The 21,422-nt window shown below is 40.0% G+C and overlaps 1 protein-coding gene across 1 annotated transcript; it reads left to right on the top strand.

Moving 5' to 3' along the window:
* Positions 1-831: 831 nt before the first annotated feature.
* On the top strand, positions 832-17,400 carry LOC124285715 (arylsulfatase B-like). Its single transcript, XM_046721992.1, has 14 exons — positions 832-1,027; positions 2,407-2,518; positions 3,574-3,625; positions 4,242-4,345; positions 4,748-4,854; positions 5,930-5,994; positions 7,776-7,878; positions 8,576-8,638; positions 9,829-9,926; positions 11,561-11,697; positions 12,239-12,297; positions 13,850-13,973; positions 15,240-15,382; positions 17,087-17,400. The coding sequence occupies exons 1-14, from the start codon at positions 913-915 to the stop codon at positions 17,257-17,259; spliced, it is 1,455 nt and encodes a 484-aa protein (XP_046577948.1). The 5' UTR covers positions 832-912; the 3' UTR covers positions 17,260-17,400.
* The last annotated feature ends 4,022 nt before the right edge of the window (positions 17,401-21,422 follow it).

A 21,422-nucleotide genomic window follows, 5' to 3' on the forward strand; every position in this document is an offset into this window, starting at 1 on the left:
TGGCAACAGTCTGTAAATAACCCAGTCTGGACCAGACAATCCAGTGACTGACATCATGAGCATCGATCTACAATAACGATAAGATGACATACATCAGCCAAGTGAACAAGCGTGATCACCCGATCCCCATAGTCGAATTTTACTACTAGCACAGGTCGTTTAAGATAAATTCTTACCAGATCGTCACGGTAAACGGACAAACACAGGAATGCATTTGTTCATAAATCTGTTCATGGTACTTATAATATCACTTTGATTTCCATATCTTAGAGTCCCCATGGTATGGTGATCTACCTTCAGATGTTGGCAATCTATAGCCTGTTTTTATACTGTATTGTCAACTATAATTAAAATGTTTTAAAGTTCATTACTAATCTTAAATTGAAATCTTTGATAAACTAGTTATTGTACTGTCCTTCGTTGACGGGGTTTTATAATTTACCTTTATTTATTATGAAACTTGTTTTTAGTAACGATATGGCTGAAATATTGCCGATGTGACTTAAAATCTTAACTCACTCATTCACTCACTCTTGGATAACAAGAGCTCAGCTATATCTGGGGGCGGTTGGAGTAGCCTTGTGGCTGAAGCGTTCGTTCGTCACGCCGAAAACCCGGGTTCAATTCTCCATATGGTACAACGTATGGAGCTGATTTCTTCCCCACCGTGATATTTTTACATTGCTAAAATCTTGTTTAACCGTATTCATTCACTGTTTACATTGCGACTTCTCGATGGAACGACCTTCAAGCTGATAGATACGAATGTAACATAGGATACAGCTTGATAACACAATCAATATTATCTTGGTGACTCACACATCAATAAGCTGTGCGAGGCGAACAACGTCCCAAACAGATGTGTGGTTATTAAACAGCTAATTCAAGCTGTCTCACTTTCTTCCTGCAAAGATGGTTACCACGATATTGCATCTCGGAATAGCGGTGTTGCTGGCCGGCTTAATGGTGGCCTTGTCTCCATCGCCACAACGTCCCAACATTGTGTTCATAGTAGCAGATGATCTAGGTAAGTACATATGCACTGGGGTCTGTTTACATCGAGTCAACCGTCAATCGATCGTTTGTTTGACATTATTTGCGGCTTAATCTTGGTCAGATGATGTTGTCGCTAAAGTGCAATAAGTTTGCATTGAAGGTGTATTACTGGTGCCTTTTATACACATTAGGATATGAAATCTCAATTCAAAGCACGTGATGCATAGTGAAACGCCATTCGATCGAACGACGTGACAGCTGTATGGTTGTCGTAATGTCATCGACGTCGAGATGTTATGTACGTTTGTTGATGTTTTCAGCATCTCGGTTCCGATGTGCAAAGGCTATATGTAAACAAGAAAAGCTTTTAAAATGACTGAGTGAGTTACTTTTTACGCCGCTTTTAGCAATATTCAAGCTATATCAGTGCGGGGGACACCAGATATGGGCTTCACACTTTGTGCCCATGTGGGGAATCGAACCCGGGTCTTCAGCGTGACGAGCCAACGCCTTAATTACTAGGCTACTCCATCGCAACGTTTGCGGCACTTGAGTAAAATAATAAATTTAGTAAGAAGCACGTGAGATGATTTGGGGACTGAAGCTGATTTCAAGAGCATCACGATGACCATACCTCCGTCTTTTGTTCAGGGCCGTCTTCTCAGCATATTCCCTTCAAGGTGTAACGGGAGATTGGGTTTGTTACATATCCGTCCAGACAAGATACTCCATGGTAAAATTCCCAGTTTGAAATGTAGACTGTTTAGATGTGTGAGGCGCATTGGTGGTAGTGTCAACGCGTGGTATATGGTCGACTGGGCAATTAGCTCATAATTGAGACGAAGTGTGCGTTGACGAAGACGAAGGCATAGTTGAGTCCAAACCATTTCAGTTGGTGACACAAGACATGGCAAACAAGTATACATGAATGAGGCGAGCGGAGTTCCTGCTCAATCCCAGGGCGTTTCCTACAAGCGGCATTATCCTGCTGGCGGGCGTCCCTAAACAGACAGTCGGAATACCGGACTGGTGACAATATAGATAAGCGCATATATACAGTTTTTGACAACAATGGACAGATAAAGAAACAATAGCACATCCTTGACCAGTTGATGTGATGGCAGACACGGTCAAGGGGGATGACCAATTAAGGCAATAAATGTCATATACAATAATTAATGACAGTGACAAAGTGATACAGGGTGGCTGACAAGACAATGTACACTGCGGTAGTGATACGGATTAAGAATGCAGATTAAATGATTACAAGTAAATCGCACATGGCTGGACTACATATTTTTTGGCTTTTAGAAATATTTTGACGATGGCTGTCCTGAATTAGACGCTATGATTGGTGGTAGTAATTGATATTGAATTCAGTTTCATGCCCTATATGTTGTTGCATTGCAGGCTGGAATGACGTCGGCTTCAGAAACCCTGACATCATCTCCCCAAATATAGACAAACTGGCCAGAGAAGGGGTCATCCTCAACAGCTCCTATGTCCAGCCTGTCTGCAGTCCGTACGTTGTTTTATGTCTCTGTGTATCCCGCTCTCATAGCAATCCCGTGTCTGTCATCGACGAGACTACATATTGCATTATGAAGGAAATGTATTCTATTTTAGATGAAAGATCTGGCTGGTATTCTAAAAAAAAGATATCTTAATGAGCAACGGTTGATTGGTTGGTTTATATAGTTTTAGGGCGACGTGCGCCCATATAGCAACGGGTTTTATTATGCATTGTTGTCTCCCGTTGAGGTAAATGTTCCAGTTTTCATGTCTTTATTAAAACAACGACTACAAGATAAATTCATTACGTATTGGTACCAGGAGATGAGGAAATCTACTACCTATATGTTATTCAAACAATTTAAGGTAAAATTTGGCTTTGAAATGTATTTAGTTAATGTTTTAAATTATAACCACAGGTCTGCATTATGTAAATTAAGATTATCATCTCATACATTATTAATTGTAACTGGTAGACATGGTAGTAATAAAATCCAACGGGATGAAAGAATTTGTACTAACTATAATCTTAATGACATAGAAGACGAATTTCACATTTTACTTAAGTGTCCATCGTACACTACCAAAGATCTATTCATTTAAAGAAATATGATTGTAAAAATTATTCAGTTTATAAATATATACAGTTATTATCATCAGAAAATATTAATACTCCACGCTCTCTAGGCAGATATTGTATGAAGCTTTCCGTGTAAGAAACAACTTTTAACTTGTTAATAATGTCATCCTCACCATCCAACATAAATATTATCTATATTGTATAGTATGTATGGCCAGATGCCCATGTGGCTTGCGTCATTAAAATCAGTCTGCCTGTCTGTCTGTCATATTCATACTTAACATCAACCTCATTGACTACCGTCGAACCGACAATCACAATGTTTCTGGCTATCTTAAAGGACGTACCTTTCAGTAGAGTGAATGAGTTAATAATTAGATAGCAGCAGCAGTAGATGTTGTAATAGTAGTAGAAGTAGTAGTAGAAGCAGTAGTAGCTCTAGCATTTTGATTAATTTTTCCTGACTATAGCTCCTCCTGTTACAGATCTCGCAATGCGTTCATGACAGGCGTCTATCCTTTCAAAGTTGGTCTTCAGGTAGGGTGTTTCTTGGTTTTCTCATACTACCTTGTGTTGGTATTGTTATTGTGCCAATACTTTATATATAACATAAAATTGATTTATTACTCACACAATTAACCTTAATCATATTGTTACTAGTGACACGTTGATTACAGACCAAACTACCGGCCCCTACTCTGACATCCTTACCAGATTTGTTGAAACACGTGACCCTTTTTTTCCAACCAGCTTGGTACATTGAGGAACGTTTTGAGGAATTCTGCTGTCATACCATGCCCATACCATTTAATGATCAGGGCCTCCTTTCACAAAGCACTAAACTGATCGTAAGTCACTAAGGTAACCTTAGTGCAATGTTAAAGAATGGGAGTTAAGGTTAACCTTAGTAAAGGTTGCTTCTTGAAAGGAGCCCCAGTACTGCAGTAAACGGTAATTGTAAAGATGTATTGTTGTAAGCGATGTTTTAAGCACGTTGGTTGTGTTGGTACTTGGTCATTTCTATGCTGATGGATGTGTCGAAGCTTCGGATAACTTTTCCCTTGGTCCTGAGTTCGACAGAACGGGGTTCGACTGTATAAATTATTGGCATAATTCCTGCTTGAATGATGATCCGTACATGTGTATGTTGCAGCATGTGGTGATTTGGCAATGGCAAAACGTCTGTTCCCCCTTCAACCACACGTTTCTGCCTCAAGTGTTGAAAGGCCTGGGCTATGCTACTCACATCGTTGGCAAGTACGTGTGTGCTTACATATATGTTAGGGCGGTGGGGTAGCCTAGTGGTTAAGGCGTTCGCTCGTCACGCCGAAAACCCGGGTTCAATTCCCCACATGGGCACAATGTGTTAAGTCCATTTCTGGTGTTCCCCGCCGTGATATTGCTGGAATATTGCTAAAATCGGCGTAAAACTAAACTCACTCACTCACTCACATATATGTTACCTTACCACAAGGCAATTGTAATTACTATCAAACTTTCAGACGACATGTTCTTCTGTCTCGTAATCATACAATTTTGTAACATACTGAGGCGTTTAATAAAATTACCTGCTTCACGCGTCATACTCTTAACTGTTTAATTTCGGCGTTGGGCGGTCTCTTAACGAAATTTAAAAACACTACTGCGTCTTGTTTCAAGATGGCACCTCGGCTTCTGCAACTGGAACTGCACTCCCACCTTCCGAGGCTTCGACAGCTTCTTCGGCTACTACAACTCCCGCGAGGACTATTACAGTCACAAGCTGTGTAAGTTTAACACTGATTACGATTCTACCAATTCTAATGTGAAGGTCAGTCACGTGACTCTCGAGCTGAACTATACACCTTAATATTCAAATCTTTTTTCACAAGACGGTATTCCTAAATGACGTAATCAATCCCGGATTACTCAATTTCCGGAAAAAACCCTTCAGTGTTACCAGAAATTCATACTAATGCTGAACCCTTGTTTATGCTATGATTCTATTTATAATTTACTGACTAAACTTCAATTACGCTATCTCTACAAATGATGAGAGTATGCTACGAATGTCCTCGTGGACGGCCCTTCATTTGAGCTAAGTGGACTATAAACAGAAATGCAGATAAATGTATTGCGCTGTTAGGTAAACTCTGACCTGTTCAATACGAGATACTGATCCTGGAGTATTTCCGATGCTAGTTATCAGTGTGACCCTTGTCAGGTTTACGATAGTGGAACAAGGTCGGTTAGTCAGCAATATTTATGTAATCTATGACTGAATGATCGTTGCTTTATTGATTGTTAGGGATGATTGCTAGCTTGTGACTAACAGACATATGATACTGTAAAGGTGCTGAAGGTGATGTTATACCACCCTCTGTGTTTATCAGCCTTCCCGAGACTCATAAATCACACAACTTCATTGTTGGTGACAGGGTGAGTGAGTGAGTGAGTTTAGTTTTACGCTGCACTCAGCAATATCCTAGCTATATGGCGGCGGTCTGTAAATAATCGAGTCTGGACCAGACAATCGAGTGATCAACAGCATGAGCATCGATCTGCGCAATTGGGAACCGATGACATGTGTCAACTAAGTCAGCGAAACTCACCACCCGATCCCGTTAGTGAACGTGTCGTTTTCTGTAAAAGTTGATGGCAACGATCACAAATTGATGTAATGGAAAACATATTGTTTCCTTTAAAAATGCATCAAGTCAATTATATTTCCTCGATAGTAATGAACATCCATCAACAGGATATATTACATGTGCTCACGAGAACAACGTGAATGCACACATATAATGTGTAACTGTCTGACTGTAAATGACTTTGAGGATGCTCTTATTCCGTGTATTCCAGCAGGATACCTGGACTTCCGGCAAGACGAGGAAGCTGCGTGGCAGTATGAAGGCCAGTACTCTGCGGTATGTGTAATACTATTAGTTACACGACTATTTGTCAGGTAGTAGGCCAAGGCTTCAGGAAATACCGTTCGCCCCTTTCCGTAAACTCCAAGAAGACTTGCCCCCCTCCCGATGCTTGTTATGTGCGAAAATACGCCAAACCAATCAAAACGCGCGTAATGATTGCGGTGCTTCGATAAAAATAATCCCAAGTACTTAAATCGGTTATGGCATTTTTGGTTTGTTTAAAAAATCATGAAAAATATATATCGTCATAGAACGTAGCTAACAGAACTGTGTTGCCTCGTGTAGATTTTAGTTAGGATAATGCCACACACGTGCGTTTGTTGACATAACGGCTCTTATGCGTCCAATTGTGTTTATTTCTGACGATATTGCCGGCCTCTTTTGGAAATTGTATGTGCGCTTCCAACATTTTTAGGAAATGTAACTTTCAATCGCTACGAGTTTCAAAACAATAATGTTATATCTGTATGTAACTAATCAACTTTAATCTTTAACCTTGGGCATATATTTCACATCTCTGGGGATATTTTAGTCTGACGTTTTGGGTGTCATTCATATTTTGTTCAGCAAATTCATTTAAAATTCCACCAGGGGTATGACAGTAAGGTTACATGAATGATCAGTTGAGAAATATTTTAATGTCGTTTTGAGTATCTGCTTTAGGATTTAATGACGCTGATTTTTTGTTATTATTGTGTGATTATTAAACCCTATTTAGAAATATGATTGGAAATATAAGGTAAAAACAGCTGGTAATATAAATACGTTAGAATACGTATTAAATAAATATGGTTTTGACCTTCTTTTAGTTGCAACAAAGAGGTTAAAAATCTTTGAAATGAAAAAAAAAATCAACAGCATCAATACAATGTACGAGTGCTTCGGTAATATTAAGTACCATTGGAATCAAACAGGAGTAGAGTTATCGTTCTTGTTTAAAGTAGTTATGATGTTTATGCGCCAATATGAAATACTTCCCGAGGGGCACGAGTCGCTATTCGGTCTGTCCCGGAATAACACGTGTTGGTCACGAATGAGGAAATAGGGATTGAAACGGACCGTACCATCCCTTACTACCTGGCAAATGGCCGTGTAACGATTATATTACCCTTTCGAATTTGGAAGTGCATTTAGTGTGTTTTCTAGAACAGTATTCGTCCGTTTTCTTTCATTTCCGCCGCTATGTGGGACGCAAAGTATCTCGCCATGATTGTTGTCGCATCGAACATTATCGAACGATATTCCAAGGGACATTACCCTTGTACGCTTAAAAATATGTGTTGCGGAACTTGTTACTTCAAATAACACCCCTATTTTGGGTATATCGTAGGTCCAACCTGTTTTCTCTTCATAGATAGAAATATCATATTCTCAAAACAATTTGGGATAACATTTTGCGATAATAATACTTGAAATCTCTAAACGAGTTGGATTTCAATGTCAAAGGTCGCAAAGTGCCAAGGTCGTCCATACACCTGTTGGAACAGGGTATGATAGATTGATACTACCTATGAAACGTTTTGGTACGGTTTCATATCCATTGGCTATTAACCGCTCAAAGGTCAATACAAGGATCAAATCAAATACAAGGATGTCCTATTTGATCATACAACTTTATGACTACAGTTTCATGTACGTTTGTCCAACAGCTCAAAGTTTGTGATAACGCACAGATATATATTCGGAAAAGATATTAAGTACTACATACAATTTTACTCCATGCATAGGCGTAGTTGGTTAATACTTTCGTATATAACTCGGCTTTGGTTTTCCAGAACCTTTACTCCAAGAAGATCGTCAGTATTATTGAACATCATGAAAGGAGCAAACCACTGTTTCTCTACCTGCCGTTCCAATCTGTGCATTCCCCAACTCAGGTACTATATATCATACTTGCCTACTGACAAAGTCACCCATAGGTTACATATACCAAACTTGTACACTGACATGGATACATGTATGCACTGAACACACGTATGAACACGGACAAACATAAGACTAACCTCAAAAGCAACTATGATCAAAGATCAGCCAGAGATTTACTTGTATAGATCACCTCCTGATGGGGGGTTTGACAGACAATTATGTTTTTGTACTCAAGTACAGAATCTCTATAAGAACTGATGAAAACCTGTTGCGATGAAACCTACATATTTAAATGGTAATATCAAGGTACCCTTTGACGATTTATTGGAGCATGTTCACATTTAAGCAATGCTGCTAGGTTACACTCGGGTGAGTGAGTGAGTTTGGTTTTACGCCGCTTTTAGCAATATTCCAGCAATATCACGGCTGGGGACACCACAAATGGGCTTCACACATTGTGCCCATGTGGGGAATCGAACCCGGGTTTTCGGCGTGACGAGCGAACGCTTTAACCACTAGGCTACCCCACCGCCCCTAGGTTACACTCGAAGGTCCATAACACGATGGTGGACGCACAGAATTACACCAAGGAATCACCATCATTTGGCATTTAGCAATTATGATCAATATTGTCTTCATTGTTATCATCATATTCTGTGCTACCGTCACTTCACTGCGGACTGTGATTCCCTTTGCACATGTTGCAGGCCCCCCGCCCGCTATGTCAACCTGTACAAGAACGTGAACAACGAAGGAAGGAGGGTTTTCAGCGGTACAGTGAGATCTTACCTTATAATCTGTCGTAATGACCAAAGTAAAGGCTGCAGTCGTGTACAAGGAGTTGATCTGTCTTAACACTAAAACTGACCAACATGTGTTGCAAAACATATCTATTTGCCAAACTTTTTTTCTTTACTAGTAAGCATTGGAATCTCTGTACTTCCACGTAGCAGTCGTAATTGGAACTTATTTCACTAGTTTTCCGGTCTATCAATCACTTGATTGTCTGGTTTTCTCCCGTCTCATGACAGGATTACTGTTGCGCGGAGTCAGAAAAATAATACTTCCATGTGTAGTCAAGTTTTGTGAACAGCGGGTGCTACGGTAGGACAGGACATGCGTTCCCTTTTCGAGAACACCTGGTGTCATCACTGAATTTCGTTGATCCACTCACATCATTTTACAGCTATCTTTAACCGTTACACCAACGGAATTTGTTTCTGAGGATAATTAAGACTGGGTTTTCTTTTGCACTGACGTTCTACGCTAGATTATATAAATAAAAGAATTTGAAAGGTCAACATAGAAACTTTGTACATGATGTTCCCTTGTATTGTGTTTAGGAAATATATAAGACGTATTCTGAACCTCTTGTTTTATATTGTTTATGCAATTAGGACCTAAAACGTCAACTTATAGCAGTGAAGGTTATAACAACGTTTCATAGTGAGTGAGTGAGTTAGATTTACGCCGCACTCAGCAATATTCCAGCTATATGGTGGCGGTCTGTAAATAATCGAGTCTTGACCAGACAATCCAGTGATCAACAGCATGAGCATCGATCTGCGCAATCGGGAACCTATGACATGTGTCAACCAAGTCAGCGAAACTGACCACCCGATCCCGTTAGTCGCCTCTTACGACAAGCATAGTCGCCTTTTGTGGCAAGCATGGGTTGCTGAAGACCTATTCTACCCTGGATCTTCACGGGTCACAACGTTTCATAAGCAGGTTTAGGCGACTTCGATACTATGCTCAACAACGTATGTCCAAAATGGATGTGCACATTATACTTTACGCCCTTCTATATATTAAGCACTGTACCTATACCAAGTTATTATTTCCAGGTGTCTTTGATGATTGTTTGTTTTCAAGTAACTGACACAGAGCCAACATTATGCTACCCTTGTTTGACAGTCTTGTGGCTGTTTGTTAATACATCTTTATTGTTTTCATCATCAGGGATGGTTTCCGCTCTCGATGAAGCGATTGGTAATGTAACAACAGCGCTGAAACAACGCGGTCTGTATGACAACACCCTGTTTCTTTTCACAACGGACGTGAGTTGCATCTGGCTGTTTTATTAAATTAACTTGTCTTGTAGTCTTTCGGATAATTTATTGGTAACCGGCCCCTTTTAAACCTGACCCCGTTATTAAGGTGAGTGAGTTAATATTTATCGTCACATCGGCAATATTTCAGCCATATCGTGACGAGAACAATTAATAATTACATATAGAAAATAAAAGCCTGTTGACGAAGAACAGTAAAACTACTAGTGTATCACAGATATCCATAAAAATCTAGTAATGAAATCTAAAACATTTTAACTAGAAATGACAAGACAATGTAAAAACAGTCTATAGGGTGCCAACAACTGATGGTAGATCATCATACTCGGGACCATGGGGACGTACCCGTTATTAAGGAAACCCAACATTCATGACGTATCTTTTAATTAAAATGAAACATTTTCCAAAGACATTGCGTATTTCTGAAAAGTTAATCAGAACAAATTTCAGTCCACCTGTGAAAATCTTGGTTAGAATTCGTCTTTAGGAAGATATGACTGTCATAAGAGGTAACTAACGGGATCGGCTAGTTCGCATGCTGGCCTGGTTGACACCTGACATCATTGGCAATTGAATGCATTGAACAATGTACATGGCTCAGTCACTGGGTTATTTGATCCAGAATCGATTATTAACAGAATCGTCGTCATAAAGCTAGAATTGGCTCAAAACAATATCAGTATATTATGTTTTCTTTGGATTCTGGATGAACTAGTTTTCTTGTATATGACAGAAACATATTGCAGAGGTACATGATTGTTGTCTGGTACAAAACCTGTACACATTAGTACAGAGGAATACCATATAACTACTCTGGACGTCCCGTCAAGTTTGCTAATAAAACCGGAATATAAGAGATGTGTGTCATTAGTATTGTATGCTTTGAGTGAGTGAGTGAGTGAGTTAATATTTAACGTCACATCGGCAATATTTCAGCCATATCGTGACGAGAACATTTGATATTGAAATGAAATATATGTATATTATAAAAATCCTGCCGACGAAGGACAGTAAAACAACTAGAATATCACAGATATGTATGTAAAACTAGTAATTAAATCTTAAACGTTTTAACTATAGGGGAAAAACAATACAGTATAAAAATGGGCTATAAATCGCCAATAACTGAAGGTAAATCACCATACCAGGGACCATGGGGACTTACATTACGTTTGCTACATGCATGGACCCTAGTTGGATTTACACCATCCCTTCAGCCATTGGCGACAGAAGAGAAATCTAGCCATAAATTAAAAGCACACATATTCTACGATTAAAAACGTGGCAAGCCTAAATTTACTCTAAATGTGTTGGGACTTACGTACCCTCTCAGGAGGTATGCTTTTTTGAAGAACAGTTGACTTTTTGAACAGTTGACATCCCTTTGTGATCATTCAACGAGATTTCATCTCGTGCAAATTATGTGATAACTCTGTAATGTTAAATATGGTGCACTTTGTGAACTAAACAAATTAAAACTAAAAAAGAATTCACGTTATGGTGTGGCGGTTGACAGTTATACTGCACAATTCCTAAGTTCTTTGCCATTTCTAGAAGGTTTCCATTTCTCTGAAATCTGACTTTTCTTTGTGTGTATACACTGCATCATCGCATGTTGCCAGAATGGAGCCGAGATCTTCAGCCACGGCAACAACTGGCCCCTGAGAGGAGGGAAACATTCCATCTGGGAGGGAGGGACGAGGGGCACGGCGTTCCTGCATGGGGCGGGACTGAAGAAAACTGGTTACACATATAACGGGTGAGAAAGACTGCTGCATATATGCTCATGCCGAAATGAGCATAGCTCTGACCTGTTCACCGGCAATGACGTCGCAGGTACATTTTGTCCAAAGGATTACAAGGTGATGTGATTGAAACTTGCACAACTGAAACAAATCAGCTTCATCAAATGTGTATTTAGTACGTATTTTTTTTGTTATTTTATCTTTACCATCTTTCTCTGATATCCATCGTGTCATTGTCCCATTTAGGCAATATTATTAAAGAACTTCCAACCTACACTCAAGCACCTTTGTGTCGACGTTTACAGGACATATGATAATACGTTGATTTATCCAAGATTTGACATAACCAAAAATGATGAATAAAGTAAGCATAGGAAGAGACCGAGCTTTTACTTTGTAAATCGACAGCCCAAAGTTCGAACAAAGAGTGTTTGACTGTATACACACAACTCGGAACAACAGATTGAAAAATCGTCATTAGCAAGGGACTTATTATTTCCCAATAATTCGTAATTTAATCAGCTTGGTTGATAATGATATTTTCCCTGAACACAGAATGATCCATGCAGTTGACTGGATGCCAACATTGATCTCTGCTGCAGGTGGAACTCCAGGTGAGTGAGTTATTATTTAACGTCACATCGGCAATATTTAAGCCATATCGTGACGAGAACATATGTGACATTGAAATGGAATAGATGTATATTATAAAAACCTGTCGACGAAGGACAGTAAAACAACTAGAATATCACAATTACAACTAAAACTCGTGTGGAAAATTAAAACTAATAGCACTATTTGGACAATGCAATATAAACACTGGCTATAGATCGCCAACAACTGAAGGTAATCACCAAACCAGGGACCGGAACTCCAGGTGAGGGAACAGTACTTCTTTGAGTGACAATTTTAGACGTTGGAGAGTCAGATAAGGACAAACTTTATGGATGAACAACTTCTTTATTCACGTGATGCGCCGTTTCGATACAGGTTCTTGTATCCTTAACGGAATGTAGTGTTTAAAAAGTGATGGGGAAGGTGATGTGAAAATAGATTGAAAGTCGCGTTCGAACAGGCACGATAACAACACGTACAATCTTTTGGTATCTCGCTAAGGTGATCGACCCTATAATTCCCAGGATATACACTCTATCATTGATATATCTTTTCTTTTTTAAATAATGTCAGTATTGCCAACAGGTATAGTAGATATGTAGCAAGCACGTCTATATATTTACCTTATGCAGTGGGGGTTTCTCCATGCGATATAAGAATCCGTATCGCAACGTCGCATCTCATCATAAGAAGTTGTTCATCCATGTAGATTTTACTTATCTGAAGAAATATTACTTTAGACCATTTTGGTTAACTTGAATCAATTTGAGCTTTGTTCGGACATAGTGTTGTTCAAAGCGGACCTATTGTCTGCACAATGCCCATACCAGAGCAGTAAACGTCGAGTGAGTGAGTTAAAATTTAACGTCACGGTAAACGTCGACGACAAGCATCACGTCGGTATTTCCTCCAGTGGTCAGCTGACACACCATGACACGTGGAATACTGTCCGCACCGAGTACTGTACTTTTTATTGCACTGAAAAAGCATAGTTGTCAGAACCAACAACGATGTGTGTAAGTGAATGACTTGAACAGTATTTCAGTGGGAGGATAATATGTGAGTGGAAAATAATGAATGTGTTCGATCACACGGACATAGTTTCCTGAGTCACCTAAGAAACGTAACTCAGCCTAAGACGACTTGTCCACTGGTGTTCTCTTGGTCCATTAACAATCATTTGTATTTCAAGTCGGTTTATTGTAATTGAGTGAAACTGTACTGGCGAACATAAGTATACCGTGTATTGTATAAGAATATGTGGATAGCACATTTCATTTCACCAGGTCCCCGATTTTGAAAGAGTAAGTTATTTATGGCGACTTGGGCAGTCGAAGGCCCGACCACTCCTGATCCCTGATCCTGAGATCCCCGAATCACTTCCCTCGTTGAAACGTCTGTAAAATATGCATGTCATAAGCATTTAGCCGTCCTAATGATTTTGAATATGGAATAGCAGATCATCAATGACCAGAGGTAAAATCTCGACTAACTTTATTTTAATTACCTATGCATATTATCGTTATTTTCTCATTATATTTTCATATAAAGTAAAAGGTATCGATGGCGTTGACCAATGGGAATCTGTAAGCACCGGAGGACCCTCTAAGAGATCAGAGTTCATCTACAATTTAGACGACTACGTCATACCGACTGAGGGACAAGCAGGCATAAGGTGAGTGAGTGAGTTGGGTTTAACGGCGGTTTTAATGGTAGTTAGTTATTTCACGGCGTGCCAGCCCACCATGTCAGGCATGTCCAAAAATATACTATGTTTCGATGTTTGGTACAATCCACGAGTACAGTAATGTTGCTGGCAAATCCTTGCAACATAATCAGAGGAAATCTGGGATTTCCAGCAATCACAATTCTGGACGCTACTCTGCACAGAGAAATCCACTTGCATAAGGTAAATTAAAATACGTGTTTGCTCCAGATATACTATATCTATGAGTGAGTGAATTATAATTTAAAGTCACACTGGCAGTATTTCAGCCATATCGGGACTAAAAAAGTTGTACATATATAAATGAATAAAAAGAAAGTTAGCAAATGTACTTACCTGTCTGCAAAGGACAGTAAAACAACTAAATTATCACAGAGTGCACTGCCAGTTGAGATGCTTTGAACATGAGTGTTTCTGTTCGGGATGATGTGAGTGAGTTAAAATTTTCCATCGCATCGGCAATATTACAGCCATATAGCGATGGAAACAAGGTAATCAATTTAAAATATCTGTCGACAAAGGAAAGAAAAACCAACTAGACTATCACAGAAATACATTTAAAACTAGTAATTAAATCTCAAATACTTTAACTATAAATGACAAGACAATATAAAAACAGGCTATAGTTCGCAAACAGTAAGGTAGATCACCATACTAGGGACCATGGGGACTTACAGTACATTTGCTTCCTGCATGGACCCTAGCTGGATTTACACCATCCCTTCAGCTATTGGCAATTTTAGATAATCTAGCCATAACTTAACTTTGAGCTATTTTGGTACTACGTACATCACTATGAATAATACTGATATTAGAAAAGAGATATCACCGATAGAGTGTACATCCCGGGAATGATAGGTTCATTCCCCGTAGCGATATACCAAAATATGGTACCTGTTGTTATCCTGCCCGTTCGAACGCGACTTTCAATTCATTTTCATATCACCTCACCTGTCACGCTTTAAACTCTATATTCCATATTGGAATGTCTTAAGCCCTAATTATCGCTAAATTACGTTTTGTACACACTAAAACTGCGCTAAATTTCTAACTGGATGAAATACTGTAATTGTGAAACTGGTGTCTCGTGGTTGTTAGCTTGGAAGAACTAATGCAATTCAAACACATTTCACTTTCATTTCAAGGGCGCTGCAATGCTTTATCACGTGAGCGCTCAGTAACAAGCAAGTACCGCCATTATCCGTGTCTTTGCAGGATGGGTGATTATAAATTGTTGCTAGGATACCCCGGAACCCAGGATGGATGGCATCGTCCTATGAACAACACTAAGGATGATATATACGAGAAGCACCTGTTCGACCCTCTGGGAAAGGAAGCCTACTTGTTCAACCTGAAAGGTATATGAAGTCTAAGTATTGAACCAGTTTGTCAAGAACGATAAATTGGATACACCACCCTGGGAATGAGAAACTGAATTATCATCCGTACACTCCCAAAATGAGTGAGTGAGTGAGTGAGTGAGTGAGTTTATTTTTACGCCACACTCAGCAATATTCCAGATGAATGGCGGCGGTCCGTAAATAATCGAGTCTGGACCAGACAATCCAGTGAACAACAGCATGAGCATCGACGCATTTCCTGACACTTTCTGGACGCTCTCAATCAAATTATTTTTCCGTTGTTTTCCGTCGAATGTCCATGCACATAAACAACGAAGGTTTCGTGTTTGCAGTGTCAAGTTAACTTGGGTGACACACACCATTTACGCTGATCGGTGTTTATGATGTTAAACACTGGATTGTCTGGTCCAGATGTGAATACGCATAGACGAGCGTCATAAAGCGGCAATATAGCTGAGTGTGACGATGAGCAAAGAACGCACGGGTCCTCCTCTGTTTGCATGCTGTTACGAGTCGGTAGTGTCTAAACTGACGTTCAAAAGAAAGTACACATCTGATCCTTGGTAAAATATTTTCCTAAAACAAGCGTTAATATTTAAAAGAGTGTTTTGATTCTGCCTTCCAATTATTGTGTAAGTGTTTCTAAAATACCATTGATATCGTACCCAATTACAACGTTGCAGGCAAAATGTATATGATTATTTTGGATTTGTCCTAAAACACCAGGTGTATACTTTCTTACGTACGTCAGTATATCTGAAGGGGTTTCCTGCTTGTCTGATGTAATAAGACTCGGTACTAGATCTATCTGAAAGGACAAACAATGTTCTGTACGAACGTGTTAGCATGCCTCGTCGGTATCTGTTTTTAGAATGACACATTGTCATAACTTTATATTTCCAAAATAATTATGGACGTCCGATATGTATTACCATAGAGGGTGGGTGGTGTATAATCTTCTTCTAAATGTATATTTATACTAACACTGTCTGCGCCTGCAAGACAGCGGGAGGTAGTTCGATCCTTTGTCGGTTTTATAGCAAACGACTTTAAAAGATGTTACTTTTTATTACCCTGCCTTGTGCTGGGCATTATGGGTTTTAACATTTACTGATGGGCGGCTCAATGTAACCGACATAAGCGCTGACTGATACAAGCATTTGCATGGTGAGAGTACGTCTTGATTGGCTGAGCTTAGTATGTCGGTATTTCTATCCTTAGTAAAAACTCACCAGTAATTACACATTCATAGAATTGTGTTAGTGGCGGTGCCACCAGCATGGTAGGACATGTCTACACTTTGTATAGTTAATCATTCAAATACTATTTACCACAGTCTTGACAATGGAATCAGTTTCGGTGGCTGACGGATTATACTCTGGTGTTGATGGTTCACAATATATGCTTAGAACGAAGGACTCTGACCCGTGAAGATCCGGGTTAGAATGGGTCTACAGCAGGTTCGCTCACTTCGGTAACACATATCATCGTATGCAAATTGTGTAGATTGGTGTTCATGCTGTTGATCACTAGAATACCTGGCCCAGAATTGATTATGTACAGCCCTCCGTCATACAGCTGGAATACTGCTGAGTGCGGCATTAAACAACAGATAAACAAACAAACAAACAAATAAACAATAAGGACTCTGTGAAAGTATGTGAACCAGAGCTAAGAACCGTTTCTTCTTCACTTATTCAGATGATCCTCTGGAAACACACGATCTTGCAGAAGAGATGCCAGAACTTGTTGCTAAGCTACGAGAACGCCTTCTGGAATACAAGAAACATATGGTTCCAGCCAACTACCCCGGTCGTGACCCTAAAGGCGATCCCAGGAGATACAACAATACATGGACTCCAGGCTGGTGTTGACGTCATCGACGGTACTGTATGACGTCATCGTCATTTTACCCAACAATAGTGGGAACTAACGAGATGTGCGTGCTCTGTTGTTTTAAATTTAAACAGGAGGCCAACGTGCAACACAATGCCATGACATCAATCTGCAGTCGAACCTCGGATATTTACGTAGGTTCCTTCGACACAACGACGTGAGACTATGTAATTTTCACGCTTCCGTTTCCTATTACCCTATTCCTTTTGCTCACTTTTTGTATGACTTTAAAAGCATTCTTTTGTTTCAGTGAACGTTGCAGACACGTTCAATGGTGTTTTTTTTTATGCCATTAAAATGGTTTCATAAATATATTTGTGTATTTCTGAAATTATAACATCTGCAACTGGTATGACCACTGCACTCGGTTTCACCACTTAAGCGTGAGGCGTTAGCATTAAGTTGTGTTATTTTACATAGATATACACCACAGCCAGGCATATATTTGTATCGACGAAAAATTCAACGAAAATATTGGATTATCATCAGTACTTCACGCGGTTGCATACGCGGTATTCTTCAATCACCCGTTAGTATGGAATCCTGGAAGGGACATTGTCGCGTTGTCGCATTGTTGCGTTGTCGCCCTCTCAAATACAAGCAAAATGAGGCAAAATTAACCAAAGCGCGACAATGCCACAATGCGACAATGTCCCTTCTCGGATTCCATACGTTAGGGCATCCGATTTCTAATCTATGTCCCACAAAGAAAGGAGACCGTGAACAATATAGCTCAAATCAAGTCAAATTAGAAAAGCTCACTTGGACCTTTGTGGAACCGTACATACACTGAAGGTATAGCCTTTTGTAAAATTGAGGAATCCATGCTGTTATGAATGCTTAAAACTAAATCTTTCTTTAAGAATAGGCATTTCAATACGTTCTGTCGCATATAAATTAAAAGATTTGTTTCTGACTAACCGCATATTGTTTAACGCTGAACTCAGCAATATTTCAGCTATGCCCCCACGGTCTATGAAGAACAGGGTCTGGACCAGATAATCCAGTGATTGACTTCATGAGTATCGTTATACTGATTTGTGATAAGGTGACATGCATGAACCATGTCAGCGAACCTAACCACAATCCATTTAGTAGCCAATTACAAAAGGCACATTAGCAGGTTGCAGGGGAGGGTGGGTGTGGGTGGGTTTAAGGTGGGTGGGGGCATATTCTTGCCCAGAATCCTCACTGGTCTGAAGTGTATCTGAGTGTTCATTCGTTAGCACTATAACATCGAGGCGGTAGGGTAGTCTAGTGGTTAAAGCGTTGGCTCGTCACGCCGAAGACCCGGGTTCTGGTGTCCCCCGCCGTGATATTGCTGGAATGTTGCTAAAAGCGGCGTAAAACCAAACTCAGTCAGTCAGTCAGTCAAACGCGTATCGGACCTGTTCGACGTGGATGACGGAAGAAGCTATGCTCGTCTGGGGAGAACTGACGGTACCACTGTATATGGTTTACACTAAATGTCTTTGTTTTGTTTGTTTTATTGTTTAACGCCTCACCCTGGAATATCAAAGGTATATGGTGGCGATCTGTAAGTAATCGAGTCTTGACCTGACAATCCAGTGGGGCTGACGCACCTTCGAACATAATCAAGCGTAAGAGGATACGAACCATGATTTGATTTCTGGCGTGTTTAAAACGTCTTTAATTAGGACTTTTATATCTGCTGGTCTCTTCAGACGCAGACACATTTGATTAACTTATTCTTCCAGATCATGGCTGCAACTGATCGAGGCGCCACAAGTGCAAGTGATCATGACCTTAAATTACCAATCCCAATCATGTTATGGCTCGTCCACAAAAGTTCATCCGACATTTGTCGGGACGGGACACACTTGCAGTGAATTAATCGCTCTTGGCCAGACGTAAGTTGTGGGATTAAGAAAAAACTCTCATTAACTGCGTACTGAAGGTACACCGCCGAGAAGACAACTAGGGGCACTCGAGACGTCTAGACTCATTCAGATGATATCATGCTACCCCTTCAGCCAAACAAGCTTTACCTTTGACACTTAAATGTCTCTCAATAATTACAAAGCATGTTATGTCTCGGTGGAACTGCCAATCGCCCTTCGGCAGGTAACTCTGTATCTTTCATCGACATTGCAGGAAACTTTCTGGAGGGCTGACTGGGTGTGATGTTTGAGTACGCGTGCGTATTCTGCTTTTTTTCCTTTGCTTTATTTTTGTCTTATTTGTTTGTTTGTTCTTTACGCCACACGCCACACGAAACACGCGAATGAAGACGGACAAAATAATGTGTACATAAATAAATCGGTCAAAAGAATCAACTGTTGTGACATCAGGTGATATTCATTTAAAACACGCAGTGGTGATCTTCATGTACAACATGCAGTGGTGATCTTCATGTAAAACACGCAATGGTGATCTTCATGTACAACATGCAGTGATGATCATGTAAAACACGCAGTGGTGATCTTCATGTGAAACATGCAGTGGTGATCTTCATGTAAAACATGCAGTGGTGATCTTCATGTACAACATGCAGTGATGATCATGTAAAACACGCAATGGTGATCTTCATGTACAACATGCAGTGATGATCATGTAAAACACGCAGTGGTGATCTTCATGTGAAACATGCAGTGGTGATCTTCATGTGAAACATGCAGTGGTGATCTTCATGTACAACATGCAGTGATGATCATGTAAAACACGCAGTGGTGATCTTCATGTGAAACATGCATTGGTGATCTTCATGTACAACATGCAGTGGTGATCATGTAAAACACGCAGTGGTGATCTTCATGTGAAACATGCATTGGTGATCTTCATGTACAACATGCAGTTGTGCCCAAAGCTTAGCATGTGATATTCAAAATCATTTATGTTTGGGTTTTGTTTGTCTTTTAACGCCACTCTAAGCAATTGTTCAGCTATATGACGACAACAAGATCGAGGCTGGGTCAAACAATCCAGTGATTGACACCATGAGCATCAATCTAAGCAGTTGTGGTGAGATAACATGGATTCAACGAGGTCAGCGAGATACGATTCAAAAGAAATTCAAGAACTTCCGGATCGGTTATATTACTATGATGTATTCGCCATGGAAACAACAACGCCATTGTTTCATATTACAAGGGTACATTCAGATGTTCATGGTATGCGTATGACGTATTATCTTCTTGTTTAAATTTTGCGTTCTCAAATACGAAGCGGCCATTAAATATCTATTTCGCCTCGCGCTGATTGTGCGTCCGTTCAGTTTTCACATCAAACTGACTGTAGTCAGTCATATAACATGCATTGTTTCTAAACGGTCGATAAATGACAATTAAAAACTAAAACAATGCCCAAGTATTGTAAATATACCGTACTAGATTAACCATGAAACATATTTTGTTGAAAATAAATAAATATAAGGAAATGGTTGTCGCACACATCTCTCTATGGCAGCTGACTGGGTAACATGGCCACAAATGGGATTTCAGTCATAATCTTAGTTTTCAGTAGTTTCATGAAGGGAAGCTCATACATACACATACAAATGAAGGGGGCGGTGCGGTAGCCTGGTAGTTAAAGCGTTCGCTCGTCACGCCGAAGACCCGGGTTCGATTCCCAACATGGGCACAATGTGTGAAGCCCATTTCTGGTGTCCTCCGCCGTTATATTGCTGGAATAGTGCTAAAAGCGGCGTAAAAGCAAACTCACTCACATACAAATGATCATCTTAAAACTTAATTTACTCTATTAAAACAAACCCGTAGCTACGACATTCACGCAGGTTTTTAATGTAAGACTGGTTTGGTATTGCCCACACTCGTGAAGGTCCGGGTTAGAATTGTTTTTCAGCAACCCATGCTTGCCATAAGAAGCGAATAACGGGACTGAGCGGTCAGGCTCGCTGACTTGGTTGACACATGTCATCGGTTCCCAGTTGCGCAGATCGATGCTCATGCTGTTGATCACTGGATTGTCTAATCCAGACTCGATTATTTACAAACCGCCGCCATGTAGTTGAGTACGGCGTCAATGTATAAACCAGCTAACCAACCTGGATGTGATTCAGAAACGGCTAAATATTTTAACAATTCCTTTGACAGTTACCACAGATTATATTCACCCGTGACGATCCACGTTAGAATTGGTTTTCAGCAAACCGCGCTTGTCA

This window comes from Haliotis rubra, unplaced genomic scaffold (genome assembly GCF_003918875.1).
Source record: "Haliotis rubra isolate DU_JTF1 unplaced genomic scaffold, ASM391887v1 Scf367, whole genome shotgun sequence".
NCBI lineage: Eukaryota > Metazoa > Mollusca > Gastropoda > Lepetellida > Haliotidae > Haliotis > Haliotis rubra.

Bases quoted from the DNA above. Each gene is read 5' to 3' on its own strand.
- LOC124285715 (XM_046721992.1), top strand. From the start codon at position 913: ATGGTTACCACGATATTGCATCTCGGAATAGCGGTGTTGCTGGCCGGC. The intron at 8,639-9,828 runs GTACAGTGAGAT...TTTCATCATCAG, and splicing joins AGGAAGGAGGGTTTTCAGCG to GGATGGTTTCCGCTCTCGAT. The intron at 11,698-12,238 runs GTGAGAAAGACT...CCCTGAACACAG, and splicing joins ACTGGTTACACATATAACGG to AATGATCCATGCAGTTGACT.